Source organism: Battus philenor, unplaced genomic scaffold (assembly GCF_028537555.1).
Source record: "Battus philenor isolate CCGP_79_NKW_IND1 unplaced genomic scaffold, ilBatPhil1.0.hap1 SCAF_21, whole genome shotgun sequence".
In the NCBI taxonomy this organism is placed as follows: Eukaryota; Metazoa; Arthropoda; class Insecta; order Lepidoptera; family Papilionidae; genus Battus; species Battus philenor.
This window is the reverse complement of record NW_027181684.1, coordinates 12,708,945-12,734,709: the sequence shown is the minus strand read 5'-3', so window position 1 is coordinate 12,734,709 and position 25,765 is coordinate 12,708,945. Positions and strand designations below refer to the sequence as shown.

The 25,765-nt window shown below is 36.3% G+C and overlaps 1 protein-coding gene across 1 annotated transcript in view; it reads right to left on the bottom strand.

Annotated features, from left to right (window-relative positions):
* LOC137923432 (fibrillin-2-like) overlaps positions 1–25,765 on the bottom strand; it is a 116,755-nt gene that overhangs the window by 53,062 nt on the left and 37,928 nt on the right. Inside the window, exons 2-8 of the mRNA XM_068766682.1 lie at positions 18,453–18,604; positions 6,026–6,108; positions 5,430–5,549; positions 4,417–4,521; positions 3,607–3,714; positions 1,597–1,775; positions 474–635 (exon numbers count right to left, since the gene is read on the bottom strand). Coding sequence (XP_068622783.1) covers positions 474–635; positions 1,597–1,775; positions 3,607–3,714; positions 4,417–4,521; positions 5,430–5,549; positions 6,026–6,108; positions 18,453–18,604 — 909 coding nt within the window. The remainder of the gene's footprint in view (positions 1–473; positions 636–1,596; positions 1,776–3,606; positions 3,715–4,416; positions 4,522–5,429; positions 5,550–6,025; positions 6,109–18,452; positions 18,605–25,765) is intronic.

Here is a 25,765-nt window from a genome sequence, read left to right as displayed (position 1 = left end):
GTAATCTATGTAATCTGTCTAATATATTTAAAAGAATAAAAGATAATTTGAAGTGAAGAAGGGAGAACGAATGTCTACACATTAAGAGGAATGTAAAATTAAAGTAAGAAAAGGACCAATATTTAGCCACTTCCACACATGCAGTGGTAGTCGTGCAATGAAATGCACCGCTCGCCAGCCCGCTGATAAATGCGTATGCGGCAAACAATGCGAATCACACAACCGCCACCGCCAAATTACTCAACACGTGTTTCACTCCTCCACGGAGCATCTTTAGGAGTTATGTCACACCGATTAGTGCCAAACACAGAGTCACTGTGTTTGGCACACTGCATGTGCGGAAGTGGCTAAATATTGGTCCTTTTCTTACTTAGGATGGACTTCCGCGAGGTAACGCTTGATTCCATTAAATATGTAACATTAAAGATCATACTTTTTATATTTACAAGAGGCTCTACTAAGAAAAGGCTTACCGGGCAGATATCTGGATCCTCGCACTCGTCAACATCCTCGCAGTTGTTGGTGAGCCGGTGTCGGCGTTGCCCCGGCGGGCACTCGCACGAAAACGAACCCACCGAGTTCACACAGCGACCACCTTCGCACAGCCCCGGCACCGCGGCGCATTCGTCAATGTCCTGCAAACGAATAATCATAACCATCATTATAATTCACTGTATCCATAACTTATTCTTACTTGAGTAATTTTAAGTTACTACCCTCGGAGTTTCGCTGCCAGATCTAATCAGAAATGAATCTCTAAGCCAGTGTATCCCACGTGGTTCCCACGTTCCACAGGGGAGCAGTTCGAATTTGATTTAATATAGAAATTATATATGTTACATATGAGAGCGTATGAATTTTAGAAAGACTTAAGTGGAACAGAACCAAGATCACCGACATAGCTCCAAGGATTGCTTGCGTGAACTGGCAGTGAATGGGTCACATCGCTGGTGCAACCGATGGACGTTGTGTCCAAAAGTTTATCTAGTGATGACCACAAGCTGATAGACGAGGCGTGAGTAGACCTCCTAGATGAACCAAGGACATAGTAAAGGTCGTAAGAAATCGCTGGATACGGGCAGCGCTGAACCAGTCATTGTGGGAATTTTGACGGAGATATTCTATACAGTGGGCGTGCTGTTAAAGAACATTGCGCGCCGGTGGAAAAGATTTCAAATTAAGAATTCTATTGTTGTCTAAAGTCGTCAGATAGATGTTTCCCCTTACAAACATACATTACTACATACATTACTTGTATCGCTTTTCTCTTTTATTTGAAATGGTATGATCTTTCTACTTGATTTATTTATAAATTGTGTGCGTTTATCTGTGCATGCACAGGTATATATGTATATATGCATGTATATGTGAATACGTATATATATCTTGTAAGACTTTGTTGCATACCCTGTATATGCCAAAAAGTTTATTGAGTAACTTTCTTCAGTATAGCATTATGATCCTTCCGCACGTCTTCACAATCTAAATAATGTAAGGACCCTTGGTTGTAAGACGCCTAAATACTTATGGTGTTAATAAAAAATACCACCACCAGTCTCATTGTAGCAAAATACCTTTTGTACCAGAATTACTGACCTGGCATTCCTTGGTGGCGAGGTTACGCAGGTGTCCAGTGGGACAGTCCAGGTCGGCGCACCGCTCGCACGGGTGACCCCAGGCCACACCCACTGTTGCGCAGCACAGCTGCTTGGTGCAGACCACGCCTTCCAGCGCTCCCGTACACAAAGCTCCTCGCGTATCCGTATAACATGGACCTAAACATATTTCATGCTATTGTCATTTCAACCATGGTAAAACACATGCACTTACTTCGACCACTGCTGGGGTTACACCGATCATTCATCATTATTATCATAATCTCAGTGAGACGTTCACAGCTGGACCCTAAGGCCTAGGCCCCCATCATTTATGTAATAGGGCCAGCATCTGCTGACGATCCGTCTATCCACTTAGTGGATGAACCTTAGGGTCCAATAATCAAGTGTTACTTTTACTTTAAACATACTATTGTAGTCATAAATAGTTGTTCCTATAAATGTGACACTACCATCAAACTGGACTTCACACATTCACACTCGAAGGTTTAATTAGATCTCTGTGTTAACTAAAAACATTATTTTGTAAACACATGCTGATCTTAAATATCTAATGGATTCAGGCGTTATTTTGTGGAAGTACATCCTAAGTAAGAAAAGGACCAATATATAGCTACTTTCGTCATGCAGGAGTAGTCATGCAACAAATAGATTTTTGTTTACATCATTACCTATTATATTTTTAATTTTCCTAATCTGACCCGTGCTAGGCTCCATTCTAATTCCTTTATATTATTATCTTAGTCCATTCTAGACTAGTCTGTTGATAGACGGTTTTATTTTTTTATTTAATATGGATGATCTTTATTTTATTATGGCACCCTCATGCAAACACAAAACATAATATTCACATCTCAGGAATAATTTTTTTATTAATATAAATAATAATATAGATGTTATCGATGTAGAATATTCCAGAATACTTTATACTACACAATGCGTTTATTTATATACAAAAGTGCCATAGATTCTTTACCAAAGGTAATTGATGTAGAACTCTACATTCGTAGATCGTAGCGCTCGTAGCGAAACCTAGTGTAGCTGTTAAGCCTTCACGTGTTACGTTTTAGTCTCTACTTGACTATATTTTAAATTGAAGACGAATATTTTGTCTTTGCTTGAAATGTGACTTCAGTCTCTACTCTGGACTCTAAAATACGAAGATCCAGGTAACTTTAACATGGAACTACCACAAGATGTTATAAAGATGTGTTTACACTTTAAAAATGATATACGCGTTTAGCGAATGAAAATTAGTTACTCCGCCATGAATCTGTTTTTAATGTAACTTTGTTCATTAAGATATCTGTTAATGCTCATGACAGAATGGGATAGAGATAGATGTAATAGACGTAAAAAAGAATTATAAAGTGAGATTGAAAGGAATTAAAAATGAAACTAAACTTAAAGATGAAAAAAACAGACACGTAAGACTTTAGAGCAGAGATGGACGGGTCATATTCTAAGTGAAACAAATGAAAGGAGGACTAAATTGATAATAGAGAGATATCCTAGAAACAATGGCGAAGAAGAAAGAATGGGCGACAATTAAAACGATGGAAAGACTACCTCAAAAAGAAGATGGTACAGAATAGAGGAGAACAGCAAGGGAAAGAGGTATATGGAAAAGTTTAGATGAGTCCTTCATCGAGGGACAAGCAGTCGATTCAAATATCGATATCTATGAAATATTTATGTGAATGAGTATATAAATTAATATATGTAAAATTGTAAATAACAAAAAATGTAATTTAAATATATGGAAAGAGATATAAGAAAATGGTATAGCCAGGGGAGATCAAGAGAATGTATATTTATATGTATATAAATACTATTTAGAATTTACACTCGAATGCAATGGTATCAACCACATCACTGACTTTGTTTGAATTCAAATTAGCGATCGAATTCGAATTCGAAATCTAAATTTAAAAAGTATTGTAGCCACAGTGGCCAGTGATACGGGACATTAGGGTGCGTGTAGCCTTACCAGTCCGGCGGTCAATCTCGCAGCGCGTGCCGGACAGGCCGTGGAAGCAAACGCAGCGGTCCGGCGCGATGCAGCGCCCGCCGTGCAAGCAAGGCTCGCGGCAGATCGCTGGCGTCATAAATAAAATAAACCAGTTAAACACTAAACCCTTTGGTATATAATAAGGGTCTGAGACTATACATATTGCGAGGGTGTGGGTATCTAGGTATAATGTATGTGAGGGTATATACAGTGTGGGTGTGTAGTAATGTGGGTTTTTTTTTTCTTAGAGGTTTAAAAATACGTTTACGTATCATCGGGCCTGATAGTGCCCCGTATGTCGGACTCGATCTAGGCGTCAATACCGACTAAAAACAATCCTCTTTCTTCGGTATCCCTGGTCCCCACGACATGGCCGCTAGGCATTACTTCGCGGGGGGATTTAGCCGCAGCTTTCTCTGATAAAGTGACTGTTCAGGCCAGCTTCCTCCGCTCTTGCTCTATTTTTCGCAAGTCCTTCAGCACGGTCGTACAGTACGCGCTCGTAAGTTCCCAGACCGAAGGTGAGGATAGCATTGTAGCTATCAGAGTTTCAGGATAGATTTTGCATCCTACACCTTCTTCCCAAGACCTCCTGGCTTCGTTAAATCGGGGGCAGACGAAAAAGACGTGCTCTGCATCTTCAATCATCCCGACACTATTAGGACAGTCAGAGGAATCTTCGTATTTGAACCTATGGAGGTACGCTCGGTAACAGCCGTAAGTGTAGTAAGGTGGGTGTGAGAGTGTTTAATGTGTGTGTGTGTATGTGTGTGTGTGCAGTGTACTTACGCTCGGTACAGAACTCTCCGCTCCAACCGGGTGCGCACGCGCAGGTCCCGTTGGTACAAGTGCCGCCGTTCATGCAGATGCGTCGACAACCACCGCGCGTACGACCTGATAGACAAGTAGAAAATGGTTCTATCAGAACGTGGACAAGAAATATTCTTAAAAAACCAATATATAGTAAAATAAAACATCTCGAGGAGGCCTTATTTTTTACTAAAACGAATATACGAGTAATGAATTAAAAAAATTGTTATTTTTTGATTTTTGCAACGGCGATTTTTCGTTAAAAAAATATATCAAGAGAACATATTTTTGAATCTATACAAATAAATAAAATTGGATTGTCTGTTTTTAATACCAAAATAATCGCCTTGTTACTATATGCGTACATACATACGATATATGTACCAAAATTACCTTTTAAATTTTTGTCTGTCGGTCAGTATGTTCTGGCTTATTTCTAAAATGGCTGGATCGATTTTACAGGACTTAAACTGATTAGCTGATGTAATAATGAGTCACTCAGGCGACTTTTATTTTAGAAAAGTTCTTAAGCAAAAAATAAACTATCTTTATTTAATAATTTAGAAGTCTAGATATAAAATTTCATATACAAGTTTTTATAATTTTATAATATGACGAAATAGATACTAGTAAATAATTTCATAAGAAATAATATATAAAAATATAAATATATATATTTATATATATAATAATAAGAATATATCTAATCTTTTAGACACAAAGTCAAACAATGAGTTACACAATCATATATATAAATGTGTGTGTGTGTGTGGGATTTAACTTGAAAACAAAATTCGAATCAAATCTCATTTGATTTCTTATTAAAATTGTCATCGTTAGACACACGTTTTACCGTCCTTTTACTGTTTTACACTGTGTCATCTTCAACCATAAGTTACCATAATCAAAAATATACTCAACTAAAATATAATCTAAATCACATATACACTCTATATATAAATGAAAAGGGAGCGGCAAAGCAGAAGTCTTACCGGAGTAAGGATAGAAGCCTCCGCCGTTACCACAAGAAGGCGCTTCTACGCCGTTAGGGCAGCGACACATGTTGGGCGCCACACAGGAACCCGGCGAGCCGCAGTCTGGCCTGCAGATCGCTGTAGATACAAACATATATATACAAAACGGAATATAAAACCTTTTTTATTAAAGGTACGTATGTTTTTTAAATATTTTAATTTTATTTATTATTCTCCTCTCACACACACATCGCCTTCCGTCCCTCGTCCTCATTCCTGGATTACAGATTATTGCAGCATAAATATATATATATATATATATATATATATATATATATATATATATATATATATATATATATATATATATATATATATATTTATAGATAGATATAGATATAGATATAAAATAACAATAAAAAATCTCCATCCAATCCATCTCTTCCAATAAAATATCCGGGCATAATTTGCCGTTGATCTTATCTGACTAAGCAAAGATATCAAGCATGCATTGAGAAAATAAAACATCACTCAGCACTGAGTGTGCAGAGCAGCGCTGAGCATTGAACTATGTAAAGTAGTTACTACGCTGAACAGAGGATTGTGATACTCACGGACTACGCAGAGCAGGGAGTTAGGCCTCGACGTCCAGCCCGGACAGCAATGCGTGCTGTTCCGGCTGCGACACACGTGCGGCCTGCGACAAACGGACACACATACATTAAAATATTAACACATTATACATAAGTAACTTGTAAGATGTAAATTTTGAATACAGTGGAGAATGTCTGTCTTCTTTTTTTCAGCCGATGGACGCCCAGTGAAAGACAAAGACTTCCCTGAAAAATCGCCACGATGACCGCTCCTGCGCGATCCGCTTTCAGTGATATCCCGTGACCTTTGTCATCGATCCCCCCAGTGGGGGGCAACCCATGCCGCGTCTACCGGCTAGTGTTCAACATTCAAATGTATAAGTGTGCCTACCAATAAATCAATGATTTCAATAATAAAAACAACGCAATTATATAAGTAAAGAAATCCTTTAAAATATTTTGGATTACTGAATACTATAATTTTGGCCTACCGTATTCTAATAGAAAGAATAAACTAATAAAACTTATTTCAAAGTGATCACTTTATATAGAACGATTGGAAATAAGTGTAAACCTTTAAATTTTTTGTTCACTTATAAGCTATACTACAACACCTTAGAAGCTTTTGTTTCAATAATCAATCACCCTTTAATATCGCAAAATTTATACATTTATTATATATAAAACAAATGGATGAAACTCCTGGGGATCAAGTAGTGCAAATTTAACCAACTGTTAAAAGTGATATTCCAGAGAAAGTTTGGTAGTATTTTACACCAGGACAACTTTTGAACCTGTATGTAGCAGGGTCTGGTCACTGGTGAACACACGTGTAAAAAAGACAATATTATATGTGACCAAAGAAAATATTACCATCAAAGCTCTGCCAATAACACACGAGTAAAAGGGACATTGTTATGTTTGACTCGAGAAAAGATTACCATAAAAGCTGTGCCAAAACACACAAGTAAACGGGACATTATTATCTTTGAGTAGAGAAAAGCTCTACCAATAACACACGAGTAAAAGGGACATTATTATGTTTGACCAAAGAAAAAATTACCTCGAAAGCTATACCAATAACACACGAGTAAAAGGGACATTATTATGTTTGACCAGAGAAAAGATTACCACGGAAGCTCTATCAATAACACACGAGTAAAAGGGACATTGTTATGTTTGACTAGAGAAAAGATTACCATGAAAGCTCTACCAATAACACACGAGTAAAAGGGACATTATTATGTTTGACCAGAGGCAAGATTACCATCAAAGCTCAACCGATAACACACGAGTAAAAGGGACATTATTATGTTTGACCAAAGAAAAGTTTACCACGAAAGCTCTACCAATAACACACGAGTAAAAGGGACATTATTATGTTTAACCAGAGAAAAAATTGCCACCAGAGCTCTGCCTATCGCACACGAGTAAAAAGGACATTGTTATGTTTGACCAGAGACAAGATCACCATCAAAGCTCTAACAACAACACATGAGTAAGAAAATCAATATTATGCATGACAAAAAAAAGAATACCACGAAAGCTCTAGCAGAGAATATTATGACCAGAAAAAAGTTAACCACAAAAACAAATGGCGAAGACGGTATTGTTATTTTTCACGTCAAAGTCAGTGCTGATGTCAACGGGATGACGAAGCATAGACAATTAAGCAGTGAATTGTCACTTTGTATGAAGACACGAATCGTGTGAACTGGCCTTCAATGCAGATGACACGGCAGCCGTTCGTAACAAGTCGATTCGATTCGCTTCTTAATGTCATTAGTGGACTAATTTATGTCTCAGTGGGTCACCGAGTACACGCGGATTAGTTATGCGGAAATGTGGATTATGGCAAGGACTTTTTAACATGGGATGAGAATAAACTTGATGATTCAATGGAACTTGTAGACGGTGATGAAGAAAATGCTATGTCAAACGTGTTTGTCGAAACCGTTGTGATTTTTGGTCCTAATTTTTTTAAGTAGATTATATTGGCTTATTTGGAAAGTAATTTCGTTTTTTTGTGGTGAAAATCAACTATCTTCGTATAATGAACGAATATTAAATTAAAATATATATCGGCCATTCTGATCCAACACCTTTTACCATCTTTCTGGTACTAGCGTGATTCTGTACTCATAAAATTTTTGATCTTTAGTGGCAAAAAACTGATCAAGGTGACTTTTGACGTGTTCATTTGAGGTAAAGTTTTGCAGTGACCGGAACAATTAATAATCCGAAGGTACCAGGTCTGGAGAATATGGTTGGTGTGGTAGTACATCCCATCCAAGCTGTAAAAGCTTTTGGCGAGTGACCAAACTCTCCGTGAGGACATGAGAAACCCACACATCTTCGAGATTAAACCCAGGCCTTTCAGGTGGTCATAAACAGTTGAATTCGATAAATTTAACCTCTCACCGATCTCACGTATTGTTATTCGCCAGTTTGCATCAACTAATGCTTTTATCGCGTCATTCCAGAGACATCAGCGTTCGTGTCTTTGCATGTTACAGTTGTATTATAGTTGTAATATATCGTATTTACTATATGTGCTATAAATGTATGTATGTTTGAATATATGTATGTTTTGTACACATTGACTACCCGTTATTTATACTTCTTCTGGTACTTGGTTCCATATTTTAGTTGTCTTGAAGAGATTGCCTGGTGTGATAAGACCGACAATTGTACTTTTTAAAAAATTTTGAATGTTTTCTAGCATGTACAATAAAGAATATTACATGAATATGTAAAAAGTGTCTTAAACTATTTTCTATCTTAAACAGTAAAGTATTTAAAACAAAATTGAAATGAACTAATCATTATTATGCTTATCTTTTATATCATTGGCACCTTGTTTATTTTTAATGACGCCTTAAGAATGTCCAGTATTTTAAATTACGTTTCGTGCTAACACTTCCCCATACTCAGGTTAAAAGTGAGTAAAATATTTTCTTAAAACGCGTAAATCAACTTAAGAGTGCTTCAGTAGCTTAAGTTTTGAAACTCGAAGCGTATAGGCTTTTTTTAAATGTACTACTTCAGGAATCATAACTGTTAATAGCTGTTTGATTAATAAACAATATTCTTATTACTTATTTACTACTTACTTACTCCGCTGGCTCAGTGATCCAAAGTGGGTCTTGGCCTCCGAAGCGAGAGACTTCCACTTTCCTCTATCTTGCGCCATCGTCTGCCATTGGTTGACATTCAATTCGCGCAAGTCTGCCTCAACGCGATCTATCCAGTGATACCTGGGTCTACCCACTGGTCTTCGACCCCTCGGTTTTTCCAGGTACGCTACCTTCACGCTCCGATCCGATCCCATTCGCTCCAAGTGACCAAGCCAGCGGATTCGTTGAGCTTTATATTCGCCAATGATATTTGGCTGTGCTACCAAAGTCTCAATTTCGGCATTCTTTCGGAGCCTCCAAGATCTGTCTTGATTTCTCGCTGGTCCCTAGATCTTCCGCATGATTTTGCGTTCCGTCACTAGCAGTTTTTGTTCTTCTTTCAAAGTTAGCGTCCAAGCTTCACAGCCATACATCAATATTGGTCGTATTACGGTTTTGTAGATACGGACTTTTGTACTTCTGCTTAGGAGCCTAGACACTAGAACCTTGTGAAGTGCTGCACTGCATCTCAGCGAGTTCTGGATACGGATATCGATCTCCTCTTCTCTGGTGTTGTATATATATAATAACCAATATAGACAAACGTTTATTTTACACTCCCGAATATATGATTTCTGTTGATCGTCCTTTAATCGATGATTAAATTAAAATTAACGCTGTACAAGCGTGTCTAGCAAATAAAATCATGTTTAACAACGATTAAGAAGATATTAAAGGTAAACTAACCGATTTGTCTTTTGGAACTCGAAGGTAAGTTACAATAAGAGTAAATAAAGTTATTAATATCACGGAAATTATTAACAATATAATATCTCCATTTAAAATGTCGACAAATGAAACAGACGACGCCGCTGACCTAATTTGGAACACTTGTGCAAACATTATCCTCGACGTTGCATTCAAACTTAACCTTCGGAACAGAATATTTCTCATACAATTCGATCCGTCGAGTAATAGGGTCAGGCTATTGAAGAAGCAAATCAAACTGTATCATTGGCGTCATGTTTTTGATATTCTTCCACTATGGCGAAAAAATCAACACATGTAACATAAAAGTAAGTTTTCTGTAAATCCGTTATCTCAAAATAAAGTTTATATTTAATTGGACGATAAAAACTATAATAATCTATCAATAAATTACTTATGTAGATAATTTTAAACTTTTTTTGCTTAAATATTAGGTATTTAATTTTCAAAAAAAGGATGATAGGATTCGTATGTATTACAAGTGTATATTATTTTCATCTCCAACGATGTTTGAACGAAATAAGTTTAGTAGAATGTTATATATATTGTTAAATACAAAAGTAGAATGATTTGCTTCTTTGTGATAGAAAGAAGGTTCAAAATGAAAATGCAAAGCACAAAAACACAGTCTCTACTTATCAAACGTTAGACATCAATCTAAGTATAAAGATTTTTTCTGGGATGCTTGTAAATTTAATGTATTCTACTTCTTCTTATTAGCTGATAAACACCAAATACAAGGCAAAAGCCTTCACCAAAGATCGCAACCTTCTCGCAAACATAACCACGTGATTACCAGTCGAGAACCTTTCAGCTCCAACAGCCATTGGTTGCACGAACGAAGTATCTTGTCGATTACCACTTCAGACATTAATTAAGATATTACTTAACTTTAAGTATAACAACATCTACCAGAGTAGCACCTTATAAGTAAAATTTCAGAAAAATCGTTTCATTGTAAACATCTATGTAACTAAAAACTTTTTCACTCAAGTGTATAAAACATCCAACTAGATAATTTGATTCATTCATCACCTACTGGAATAGGTCGAGTTAGAAGTATTCATATATTTTGATGACAAAAACCAACACAAACTTTTATTACACTAAAAAGCTGCGTCATCAGAGAGGTGTCCTTATTGCAACTGACCTCACTGTGGTACATCGGTTCCACTTGTGACCTACCAAATTCACAAGCATGGAAATTACAATAGCGGAACATGTATTTAGCCAGCTAAAATTACCTTATCAAGTAACAGTATACGATAACTTTCATTTATGAATAAGTTAAATGGGAAAGTGATATAAATACTGCACTTATATACTTCAACTGTGAACAGCTGCTTAATCCTTACACTGCTTAAGTTCGATCCTGCATGGAATGCTGCAGTCACCTCTGGAACGGTGCAGCCAGATATCATCTGGAAGCTTTGAACTCAGTTGACCAAAGATCCCATAGGTTATTTAATAACGAAAAGCTCTCAAATATCAGACTACACATCCTAGAGCATCGTCGTCGAGCGGCCAGCTTATCGGTTTTTTATAGGATGCACTTTGGAGAGTGCTCGAAGGCTCTTTTCGAACTGATTGAACAATCTCCATTCTTTTATCGGACTACTAAGCGGAGCCAAAAGTTTCATCCATACGTTGTTGATATACCCAAAAGTCGAACTAAACGGTTTGACAGCTCGATTTTAGTGAGAGTCACCAAGACTTGGAATAACCTGTCTGGGTCTATTTTTCCCGATGAGTTGAACTCTGGAGCCTTTAAGAGTAGAGTTAACAGGTTTCTTTTGGACGGGCGTGTACCACCTTCGTATTCATCTACACTTTCAATCAGGTGAGATTGAAGACAAACGCCTATTCCATTACAACTATAAAAAAAATATCTTTTCAACTTAAATTTATATCTTTATTCATCATTATCACCATACCAGACCACTGATAGCCATAAGTGTCTGTCATAGATATCCTATAAGACCGTTTGAAAGTAGCCAGCATTGAGCTTTTTCTGATAACCTTCACAAATCTGTCCTTACCATCTGTCCACCTTGTGGATGGACTTCCTGTACCTGGCGGTTCATGGTCTTCACTCCATAACCTTGTCCCCAGCATCGTATGAACCACTATTCTTTGCGTGACCATCTCACCATTCATCTTGTCAATTCGCTGACCATGTCAGTTGCTTTTCTTCATCCACGGATCTCCTGGTTCATAATTCGATCTCCTAAAGATGTGTAGGTGATCACTGGAAACACACATTTATGCACTTCGAAATATTTATAATAGTCACTGGTAGCAAATGACTCGAAACAGTTTTTTTCTTGATCACTTCTACAAAAGTTCTTATAACAGAATTTTTCTATTTATGTTTTTAGCAGTGCAGTTGTTGTGACATTCCCTCTTCCCCATCCAACCATCTCTTCCTCTCCTAACCATTCCACTTGATAGACACATTTAGATCTTGAATCATTCACTCTATATTAGACAACAGGTTTCCACAACATCAGCGTATTTCTTCTTTTTATTTTCATCGGGTAACCTGGTCAAAGCATTACAAAAGTTGGTGCTAACCAAAGCTTCTTTTCCTTGCTTGAAATATACCATTTATCTCCTGATGACTTCTGCAACTTTCTTCTTTGGCATCATATTTTTTATCATCACAAAATTGCGGTTACTGGAGATTTGCACAGATTCGTGTATATCTTTCCCGACACCAAAGGCCAAATAGATCCCTAGCCTCCCTAGATCCAAATTTCTAGATTATTACAGGAAAGTTGTCAAGCGATTGTGAATGAAACGAAGAGAACATAAGAAAATGTTCACATGAACAATGTCAAAATATTGCTAAATAAGGCCATAAAATAGGCCAAATGGAATGTGTCATTGCACTCTCCGGTATAAACATTGCCAGGGTTTAAAACTAGAATCACAATATCTAGTTCAGGTTATACCAGAATCATAACGGATTATAAGAAGTACGGATAGTAAACAATGCCTGCAACTAATTATCTACTACAGTTATACCACAAGGATAGTTCGGCCGTTGAAAGCCGCGACTCATTAAAACTAATTGACAAGTGCCTGTTTAATGTTATCAAAGACTGTATCAAAGATACCGCTCCACAGATAGCAACGACTTAGATAATAAATAAACTTGAATCGATCTATGAAGCTAATGATGCTATAGTTACTAGTGTTTAAAAAAGAATAATTTCCATTTAAGTTAACGGGGTAAAACACCGTAAATATTTCACTATACTGTACATGTTTAATCATAGGTATAAAAACTTTAAGGAGGTGAATGTACATATTTGCTGTCGTTGCATTTTCTCTATAGAAGTAGACGCTGTTAGCCCTAAGGCTTTTTCAGCTTCGTCAGAACTGAAGACCCTACCGGTCCTTGAACTTAAAAACTTACAAACTAGAAAATTAGTATATAATGGGGTGTCGCAGGTGCAGTGGTTGCTAGTGATTTGCTGTCAATGGTAAGGTAAACAATATAAAAAATCATTGGATTAAAGATAAATAAATAATGTTAATATAACATTGAAATTAGAATCCATTGTATGCAGTCTACGAAAATAAAATTGAAAGAGTACAAAAAAAAATACCATCGTATTCTGAACTAAGAAATGCATTGCCTCTGGGATACATACAAAAATTTATTAAACAGATATCATATGTTATCATTGAAGGATCGACGTTCTCTAATGGACGCCGCTACATTTAAAAATATTTGTGCTGACCATGTTAACTGTTCGGAACTGTTGTCCGAGGTAAATATTCGAGTTCTTGCAGCTAGAGCTCGTTCTAAATCTCTCCTCTTTGTATCAACTGCTAAGACAAATATCGGTAAACGTGCACCCTTATAAAGGATGTGTGACCTCCACAGCTCATATATTAGTGATATTGATGTATTCTCGTGCTCTCTTGTATTAGCGAAATTATTGGATATACACAATGCAACTTAAACCTCACTGGAATATGACGGCTTGCTGTGATATTTAATGGAATCAGGCGTTACCTCGCGGAAGTCCATCCTAAGTATGAAAAGGACCAATATTTAGCCACTTCCGCACATGCAGTGGTAGTCGTGACTACTAGAGACTCTGTGTTTGGCACTAATCGGTGTAACATAACTCTTGAAGTAATTTGGCGGTGGCGGTTGTGTGATTTGCATTGTTTGCCGCATGCGCATTTGTCAGCGGGCTGGCGGGCAATGCATTTTGTTGCACGACTACCACTGCATGTGCGGAAGTGACTAAATATTGGTTCTTTTCTTACTTGGCTTGCTGTGACTCGTAATTATTACTGTCTGTTTAGTAATATTTTTGTTTAGTTTTATTATTGTTTGACTTTGAATCATTAAATGTTCTCAGTGAGATAGTTATAAGGTAACAATTGTAACTAATTTTATATTTCTAAGCTAGTAATCCCTTACTGCCTTTTGTTTCTGTTTATTTTCAACAAAGTAATAAATAAAATCAAAATATAAATAATATTTTCAGACTTTGAACTGCCAGAAGTTATGGAGTGTAATATGAAAATAATAATAAAAAAAAAGAGTGTAATATGAAATATATCGATGAGTGATCACTTAGGTGATCTAGTGATCACACAGGGTGTCTGAAAATGAACTTTATATTGAAACATTTAAATATTTTACATCTATAACCAATTCTTAAAATTTATACAAAATCCAAAAAAGTCGAAAAAGGTATTGATAAAAATATTTATAAAGGCTTTCATGCTAAGGTACATCGATTATACCTCCACAAGTTATACACGATATAATAGACCTTCCTTTTCCTAGTTTAAAACCTAATATTAAAAGTACAAAAAAATCATATTATAACATTTAAGAGCTTTTAGTTGATCAAAATGTTTGTGGACTTTACATGGTTGATATTATAATGTATACATTAAAAATTGTTAAATTTATTTTTAAAATAGCAACTGTTATGTTTCCGGCCGGGTTTTCTCAAAAGTTCTGCATACGGAGTCAATGGTAGCTTAATACTTATAATGATATAATAAATCAAATTCTAAATATTTTTTATTTGAATAGGCTATTACAAAGTTCTTTCGAATCGTCAAACATAAAATGTCGGCATTGTTGTCCCTACAGGACACCACCGGCTCGGAAGGCAGCTCTGTTGAAAGCCGGCGAGAAACTCAACAGTTGCTCTTAACAAATATAGTTTTATAAAGAGTGCGTGACAATAATTAGCTTCCTGTTAGTATCGACAACATTTAATTCCACGCATTAACATCAGTAGAGTATTTTTGGATAGAACTATGTATCTTTTTTTGAATATTTTCTTTTAGATATGGGTTTAAATCCCTCCAGTGGCAGATCTAAAATTTAATGTGTAATTTTATTGTACATATATACCTTGTGCCATGAATAATCGATTCTGAATTTAAAATTTGTTTTGTATGTGTCATTATGGTGTGAAATAAATATATAGAGGATAGAATTAAAGGATCGCTGGCCAGCCTGGCACATGCAACGCACGTCCGCTTGGACCGATGGAGCCGCGATTGGGCGCCGCCATAGCTCACCGCATTCCACGCACGCGTGTTCTGCTTATACAACATTATCCTAACGCATTCATGTCTATAACAATCTAATATAATCCGATATTAAAAAACAATTTAGATATAGTTTTGCCTTACCGGGATTCCCCGAAATGTGCGACATCGACGGCTCAAACCAAACACATGTACAAAGTATAAACATTTTTTTTAAATCTGAAACTATATATATAGAAAAAAAATGTGCTGTTATATAAGAACCAAATGTAATTAGGAATGTAGATGAAGGAAGAAAGACGACATGTGAAATAAGATCAGAAAAAAGAGAGAAAGAATTTGTGAGGAAAGAGAAAAATTATTTACATCGAAGTGTAACGTTCCTGTCTAACACATGGTGGCAGGAACAAAATAAAAAACCAATACCAATGATAATATAGCCGTAAATATTGTACAGGTAATCTGACAATATCAACTGTTCGAACTGAGTCTCTGTCTCTGTTTGGAAATCTCTTATTATACGACTATCGAGTGACAGCCCAAAACCAAAACCCACCCCACTCTTCTCCTAACTCACTCTAAGTTGTAAAAATATTAATGTCAGAGAATCTCCCGGTATTTCTACTAACTCCACTAACTTCTTTGCAATATAATCAAATTTTCCCTGGAACTCAAATATATAACGAATGTCCATAAAACATGCGTTCAAATCGAAGGCTTCAATGCTGTTTGTTGATAAACAAAAAATCAACACAATATTGCTTTGTACTCTAATTTATTCCAGTACAGTAAGTACAGGAGTAGTTGTAGCCTAATGGTGGTGGTGGTGGATTCCCGGGATACAATTTTAGGTTTTCACTGCCCAATAAAGAAGTTTCCAGAGGATGGGCAGCAGCTTATTCTACGTACCATAATTCAATATTGCAATCGTGAACACGCGTGTTGAACCCATAACTGTACATGCTTATTTGTATTAAAACGAAAACATCGAAAGAATGGTGACGTTTCGAGTTGTGGATGACATAAGAATTTATGTAAATTGTTAAATTCATGACCGACTCACATAATTAAAATGAAAACTAAAACAAAATATTTTGTTAAACACCTCGCGAACAAAGTCTTGGGGCAAAGCTAGTATTTTATATAATAACTAGCTGATCCCGCAAACGTTGTTTCGCAAAAAAAATATTTTTAATTTTCAATTTAAAAATAAGGGTTGATCGTAGAGAGGTGAAAATTTAGGGTTGTATGTATTTTTGTATGTTGTATCATAAAAAAATAAAAACAAAAAATTTCGTCAAAAAAATAAAAATAAAATTTTAAGGGTGAACAACCCTTATCACTTAGCGGTATGAAAAATAGATAGTAGCCGATTCTCAGACCTACTAAATACGCATATAAAATTTGGTAAAAATCGGTCAAGCCGTTTCAGAGGAGTTCAAGTTCGAACACCGTGACACGAGAATTTTATATATTAGATTGATTTATTAACAATTACAACAAAAAAAAATACCGTCAGCGCTACACCGCTTTTCAAGTGTACGAATATTAAAGAAATCATATCTCGCATTCATAGAAGTTAAAGTAATCGTCAAAGATGGTAAAGGAATCAAAATAATAAAATATACATATATTGAATAATTTTCAATAAAAAAAATAACCTCGATCGCGCTTTATTAAATCTGAAACGAAATTCAAATCAACTACGCACTTACATTTTACGCGCCATTCACAGATAAACAAAGTCCCGCCAACTCCATAATTGCACAGATAATATATACAATTACATTTCGTTCGGCCCCTGATTTATTGCACTGTTAATTATATTGTCAGGAGTTACACCCACGTCGGCTTTTTAAATGCATACAATTATTTGTTAACTTGATCACCAGCTACTCTGATGGTGATCGGTGTCTTTGATTTTATAGTCCACAGCCACAGTTTTGACTGTTATCTACGCCATTATTTTTTTAAAAAGTTATTTAAACATAATTGAGACGTCACGTTGTAACTGTTTCTTCTCTCTTGTTAATAAAGTTTGAATATTTGAATTAAGAATGTTAACACAAACTTTTTTCATAAATTACCAAATTAATCACAAAAAAATAAAGTAATACATTATTTATTTATTAATATACACCAGCAGTACATATAAAAATAAAATCATATTAAAAGTTAACCTATAAATAATTATTTCTGTATCTAATAGATTCAGGCGTTACCTCGTGGAAGTCCATCCTAACTAAGAAAGGGACTAATATATAGCTACTTCAGCTATGCAGCAGTAGTCGTGCAATGAAGTACACCGCCCGCCAGCTCATAGAAAAAAAATAAGGCTGGTAAGGAGCTGAATTCCCTTTCTCAAAACAAAAGCCTTTTTTAACCTAAAAAATTCAGTATTAATCTTTTTAACACTGATTAAGAAAACAAATTATTTTTTATTTTTATTTTAACTAAAAGTTGGTCATGTTTTAATAGTAAATTACTTTTATATATCACTTCCATTCGGTATTATTCTGTGTCCAGTTTTTAATTTTTCCAAAGTTTGGTACATCTTTGTAATACAAACCCTAATTCTCATGTCTTCTTTTCAATATGGAGTTATAAGCCTGTAGAAGGAAGCTAAAAATCACCAGGCTTCGAGGTCTAGAGCAAAGTTCCATGCCATTGCCATGTTTTTCCGTGTTGAGTAGACTGATATTATATATTACCTGATATTGATTTCCTGTATATTTCTAACTGTAGTGAAGTTTAGTGATACATTTATTAATTGAATTTAAATTGAAACTACTCAAAATACTACTTCTAGGTACTTTTATAAATAATGTAAATGTTTTGACATTATAAGATAGTATGATGTAAGTAAATAGGTATTATCAGTGTATGTGTTGAGATCCACTATCGTAGACCTCCCTTTTTATTTCATTGACCTCCAAATTTTTTTTGCTGACATACCATACCCCTTGCTGGTATATACATAACCACTTTGGGAATCACTTGTCTAGAGGAAGAGCTGGTGCACTCACCCGACGAACTGGCTGGGCGCGCGGTCATCCAGGGTCCGCGCGCCGCGCTGCCAGTGCCGCGCGCGACCCTCGGCCCGCGGCGCGCGAGCCTCTCCCGCGACGCCCGCCGCCAGCAGCGCCACCACCAGCGCCGCCACAGCGCCACCACCACCCTGCAACCATACGCGCACATATACTACCATGTCATACACAAGCATACTACACATCATCATACCGTGACAGCCTTTATATAAACACTGACCTTCAAGAATTTAATCGTCAAGAAAACACAAAACATTGCATTTAATAATAAGAGTAAGTTAATCGATTTTAAGTGAACTAATTTGTAATCTGTTAAATGCTATAGATAAAAAATTAACAGCGAATCAAGAGTAAAGTTGGACAAGTATGTGACAGACATCACAATCAATAAAAATGCAAATGGTCATCAGAACAGAAGCCTCCGAAGATCCGAAGACGTAGCCCATATGACCCAGCGAATTTGAAAGTAGAAGTGGCAGTAGGTAAGGCACATAATACGCAAAATTGATGGCCACTTGACACTTTATTGAACCGCGGAATAACAGCACCTTATGATATCCACTCACAAGGCAAAAAATGAAATAGTTAAGATCCTCGGAAAGTGCTTCCAATAGATGCTATCACATGGTAGAAAATTGTAACAAAAAAAAACATTTTCTATCTTAAATGGTATATCTATCTCTATTAGCCTATTGTCTTACGTTCTTCAATTATTAAATTACAAGACAGGACATCCACTGCCGAACAAAAGCCTCCTCAATACATGTCCAAAAGGACTCATACAAAGCGGCCTACTCCCACCATCTTCTTAATAAAGTCGTCTGAAGACCCTTATCATCAGACGTGCTTCTCTTGCCATTCCTTGGTTTTCATTATAGAATCTTAAGGCCCCTGCAGTAATCTATTCTGCGCGCAATAGTCTATCTATTGCCAGTTCAACTTTTCAATCCGCTATGTTTGTTACTCTCCTTAAATCTCCTCTTATTTTCAGCCGATAAATTCCCATTGCAAGGTATAAGTATTCCCCAAAGATCGCCACTATGACTCCAACGACTTCTCGAAACCTTATCTATGTGTAAGATCCACCTAATGAAGGTTCTACCTACTCCGTGTTTACCGGCTTGTGATCACCCGGCCCGTCATGACCACGTCTCGTATCATCACCGGCAACACACATTGGTCAAAGACCTTCATCTTCAAATATTGCTGTATTTTGGTATAGGTATCTCCTTATATTTGATTAATTATCATTGTTTTAAAGGTTTGCCACAAATTCGGCGAATGTCACGTAAAACAAAGTAGGCAATGGTTCATAGAATTAGAACACTGGTTCTCGTATAAGGCAATAAACAGCTTCTATGTTCGTCGTCCAAAAATCGGACGCAAATGTACCCACGCGCTCGTAATTATCGTAACTATTTCCAACTGAAGGTCAACGGTCAATGTTAAGATACTAATTCACGAAATAACGCTAATGTGTTGATCTTGTAACAGAAATTGTACTAAAAGAAGCTATTTCTCGGTAACTATTAAAACAACGTGCTATCTAATGCTATAAAAGCTATTATTAATTTAGCATTTGGTGCTTCTCCGATAAAATACTTCAAGAGATGTTGAGAGTAAGTTCATTGAAATAAATGCATATATTCACAAAATTGCCCTGGTAATATGAAACTTGCATAGAATTTTCTTTCAAAATGACAACCACATATATCTAGTAACAGGTGGCGCAAAAGTAATGTCATAATGTAAATGTAACTTAATTTTTACAAATGGCGTCAAAGGTCAGTGTTCTTTGACAGTTATGATGTTGATACACAGATAATTAGTTATTAACAAGCGATGTAGTGATATACACATCAAGAACTAGAAATTAATCTCACTCCTTATTTGACAAAGTTTCAGTCTGCAGTTTCAACGCAACGTGAATTTTGTCATTATATTCCTTGTCGTCCTGCCCTTTTTTAATATTGTGTTTATTGCAATAAACCACGCATCTTACAAGCCATGAAAGCTAACGTTGAATAAGATCTCACCGGTTCGGAGTAAGATATTTTGCGAACAACGAGAGGTGACCACCTGAGCTATATAATTTTTTCAAATTAGTTGACACTAATATCATAAATCACTGTTTAATTGAGTCATCAATCATACACTTTTATATTACCTTTTTTTAACAACAGTTCTCTATTTTTAATATATAAAAAAATGGCTGCCGGTTCCAATTATACCATTAATTTTGCACCACCTATTATATAAACATCAATTCCTATTTCCCTAGTTCACGCTATATCTTTATAGAATGTATTACAAAAAAAATTAACTAATTTTCTTGATTGCAGAAACTTTGCGTGTTGGATATTTAGCTCAACTTTAAAACTACGCAAATTTATAATGTCATTCAACAACTGTATTTTTCAGTGATTAGATCAGAAAACCATGTTCCAATAATTTAGTTCTTCGTATGGAATACTATGTAATCAAAGGCCTATTCAAATAACAATAATTGAACATACCAGATGTCTTTATTAAACATGAAAACTTGTATGTATTTTTTTCAGGCTCTCCCTAAAATTACTTTAATATCAAAAAGAATTCAAAAATAATTAACGAAAAATAACTATGACAAAAGGTAAGATAGTTCAAGTTTTGATGAAACACACTATTAAAATAATCAAAATTGGTCGATTGTTTTTGAATTTAACACCTGTGTATAAATGTAGTAAAATTTATATATGTTTTTTATCAATCACCATTACATATACATTAAGATATAAAGAGAATTTTTTATGGTATTATATAGTTTTGTAAAAATTCCATATATATAAAAATTAATTTTTATCTGTATGTCCTTTATAGAGTTTTTACAACTCTATGCGTTTAATCATGTGATGATCTTTAGCAAAGTTTTTGTGCATGAGCCCACAAAGGTTTCTAAGTTATTATATAAGTTAAGATTTTTTTATTAATCAATAAAATTACTGAAAATGAATTAAAATTTTGTGTAGTGTATTTCATTCAAATTTATTTTAATTGGTAGCAGGGCAACGTGTGAAGGATACATACAGCCAGTTAGTTTATTTTTTTTTGTATTCCTTTACTAAGATTTATTTATTATGATCTGTATTTCGCAAACATTAGTGTTTGTACTTTGTTTTTTACATTTAAGTTTAATACTCCTAATTTTTTTTTGCATGTTACAGTGTTTCATGCTTCGTTGCTCTTTGGGAATCTTGAGCCTTCTCATGAAGCTTGTCTTAAGTGACCACGCCTCGGATCCTTACGTCTTCCCCGTCAACACTCATAAATGATTTACTGGCAATAAATATAAATCGACTAATGAAGTAAGAACTTAATATAACTTATCTGTGCTTGAAGCACGCAACGATCTCTGTAAATATATTTTAATGTAATAGATTAATATTTAAAAATCTTACATAATCTACTTGGAGTTTGGATTTCATTTTTTTATATGTATTGATGGTTTGTTACTAAAACTAACAATTGAGTTTCTCTAGTAAAGGATTCAATTTTTTAATATATAAAATTATGTATGTTACATGGTGGAGCATTTATAATATAAAAAAAAGTTTGGGAAACACTGGCCTAAGCAAATACTGTTAGCCTGCTGGCAATTAAAGCTTTACATGGTTTGATATAGCAATGCTAAAGACGCTTATCCAGGACCTCTTAAATATATAATGTGTGTGTGTGTGTGTGTCTTACTTCTATATAGGTGGTCAGAGTACAGAAAACGTCGCTCGATCATGAAGTTCCGGTGAACGGAGATATCAGAGTATAGCAGTCACGTGAGAAAGCAACAATCACATTATTTTTATACGTTTGAATTCAAATTCTAATTCGTAAGAATGATTTGCCACTACGTACATGTCTAAATTGTACATACTCCCTGTGTATATAGCGCCTGGATCCCTAGCTTCCATTGTCCTAGCCAACCAAGGAAGGAATGTCTACCTGCACGGTTAGTTTATCTCTACCCGCTAAACGCGTGCAATTGCGACGAGATGTTTTCACATAATTTTTTACTAAATATAGCGCGCGATAGGACGGGAGCGACGCGGGTCGACGGACTGTGTTATCATTTCGGCACAGATTCCTTGACCCCTCCCGCGCGCCGCCGCACCCCGCCGGCCCCCGACGGCCCCCGGCGTGCTCACAATATACTGACGCATTCGGGGTTGTAAGATGAATCTGATTGCTTCTCTTCTTCTTTTAAAATTTTACTCTTCACTTTAAATCAATTATAATGAAGACTTTTTGCGGAGACATATACCGGCCCAAAGAAATCTTTAAAAATATATAAAAACAGCCTTCGTTTTTTACCCAAAATATAATCAAGGGGAGAAGATAGAGAAAATAATGCACTAACTTCTTCTTTTAAGCTAATAGAGTGTCCATAGGTCATTGGAAGACGCTAGATGTAGACCGCTTATAATCGGTTCTATTGAGAATACGTGTGAGGTGTATGTCAAGTAGAGTACAACCTGTTACTGGAACAATGATGATTGTAAGGAGGAGAAGTATGATTTTCTGTACTGTACTGTACTGTTTCGGTAGAAGTTAATGCTGTTAGCCTTGCGGCTTTTACAGCTTCATCTGTATGAGTTCACGGAACGGAGGGGTCCGTGAACTTAAAAACTTAACAAAGTTTGAGTGTCGGAACTCGTATCAGGGCTTGGTGGAGAGACGTTGAAGACGGAGACGACGAAGACGATGCTCAGGAACATCCCAGTCGGTCCTCGAAGACACAAATCAGTCGCGACCTTGCTGGCCGGCAGAACTCTCTGATCGGTCGGTCTGATCGGTGTTGCTGATGTGTACTGCATGGGGAGTTAAGTGTTGACGGCAGCGTGGACCACTCGGCAATCTATAATCTCTCTTTTCTCTTGATACTCTAATCTAGTATCGGCACGAGAGAGACGAGAAACAAGAGAGCTTTCCGCCACTTTAACTATATCATTGGTTTACTTAGTAATGGGCGCGTCCCATGCCGCGTCTACCTGCTAGTGGTCGCCACTAGAGAACCTTTCTACCTAGGATGCACGAGCGATGGGCGCTGTCCACTGCTACTTCAAACGAAGTTTCAAGCTACGTCGATGATTTTGGTTCTTATGCAGATCCTCTCATTCTTGATTCGATCTCCCTGGACCTGGAGCCTCCTTATGCAGCCCGTCGTAAGTGACCGCACATGGTCAAAGACCTTCGTCTTCAAACATTGCGGTGTTATAAACCAGAAGAGGTTTCGAAACTTCTCGAACGCTTCCATCCGAGTTGGATTCGGCGATAAGATGGATAATGGTATAAAATTATCACTTGTCTTCATCTAGATGATATCAGAAGAGCCTAATTTGATACAACCTATAATTAAATAAATTCCCTGTAATGGTATCAGATATGGAACAGGAGTGTGGTGGTGCTGTTCTTCGAAGGTGATAATACCCTGATGAAGTAATACCGACTTATTTCATCTGTGAACCATGTTTACAAGTTATTTTTGAGGGTCATTGGGAATCGGCCGCCACTGTCATTTCAACGAAATTCATATATCGCTGTGACAGTTCATACTGATTTGAATTGAAACGTTTCAAATTATTGATGTTATAAGAATTTATGTGAATTGTGAAATTCATGTTAAAAACGAAAAAAATGTAATATTTTTGTTAAATTACACGTGAATAGAATCGCGGGGCACAACTAGTCATATATAAGTCCTTTACACCAGTAGTTTCCAGCCTTTTTTTTGCCATGCCTCTTCTTAGCCTATCTAAAATTCTTACGTCCCTCTATGTAACATATATTTTTATATTAAATCGAAAGGGTTATACAAGAGTATAACCCTCGAGTATAACCCAAGAGTATCGATAAGAATCGATTCCACTTTTGTATTGCTTCATTTAACAATAAAATTGCACCCCTCACCCTATACAATTAAATTGAACCCCCCCCCCCCCCTTCACAATCAAACTGCCCTCCCCCCACCACCCCATACAATCAAATTGCCCCCTGTGGGGCGTGGGTTACAGGTTGGGAAACACTGGTTTACACTTTAGTTGGATACATGTTCTTGTTTTAATTTAATGAACTCAATTGAAAATTTACATAATAAAACAAAAATTTTTTCCGACTTAAATGCGCTTTTAAACCTTCATTTGAGTATTTATTTTATTACAAAAAAAGATAAAGGCCCGAGTGGATATAAAATTAAATTGTTTTATTTCCTCTCAGAGCGCGGAAGACACGAATTTTCCTATCGACGTTCACCGTTGATGTCGTGTGCTGTGAAATTGCGAGCATCGGGTTGAACTTGATACAATGAACTTGCACATTTACTACAAACGGGCCAACGATCTTACGGTTGAAGCCGAGAATCGCTGCTGATTTATGTCGCAGTTAAACTTTAAACTAACAGTTCAACTCGGGCCAGCGACCTGATCTTCTTCATGTAATTTCTACTTGTTTTTCTCAACCAAATACTCCTGATATGAAATCTCTTTTCCCTTCTTAACCAACAAATCAAAACTAATTTAAATGTAAACTATGAGTTGCAACTTTACTAATATTTCTGCATCTCGCTGCATGTATATTTATTAGATGATAGAGACGAGAACGTTGCGGTGAGATGCCGATCGACCAGCAGATCAAATGCTGCAAGTGCAACTGGACAGTTAACACGCTCCTAAGGGACCCTGATCACATACCGAGGCAAAACCTATAATGAAATCCTCAAGGAAAGACGACGTGGCCGCCCAAAGCAAACCTGGCGGCGGACGATCACTGCAGAAGTGAAGGCAGTTGAAATGACGTGGAGCGAAGTAAAGCGCGAGGCTCAAGACCGCTCGGGATGGCGACGTACTGTGGACGCCCTTTGCCCCATCTTAGGGACATAGGAATAAATGATATTATAATACATTCAGATTCTATTTATTTGAACTATGTTGAAATAACATTGTCAATTTGGTCTTGGTAAGAAAAGGACCAATATATACTCGTAGCTACTTCCGCACATGCAGTCGTAGTCATGCAATAAAAATCGGTGTAATATTACTCCTGAGGATGCCCCGTGGAGGGGTGAAACACGTGTTTAGTGATTTAACGGTGGTAGTTGTGTAATTCGCATTGTTGCCGCATTTATCAGCGGGCCATATATATATATATATATATATATATATATATATATATATATATATATATTGTGGGCTACTTTGACCACAAATAGCTCAGAAGCAATCAGAGAGTCTGGTTAAGCTGGTATGATACCTATGAAGGTATAT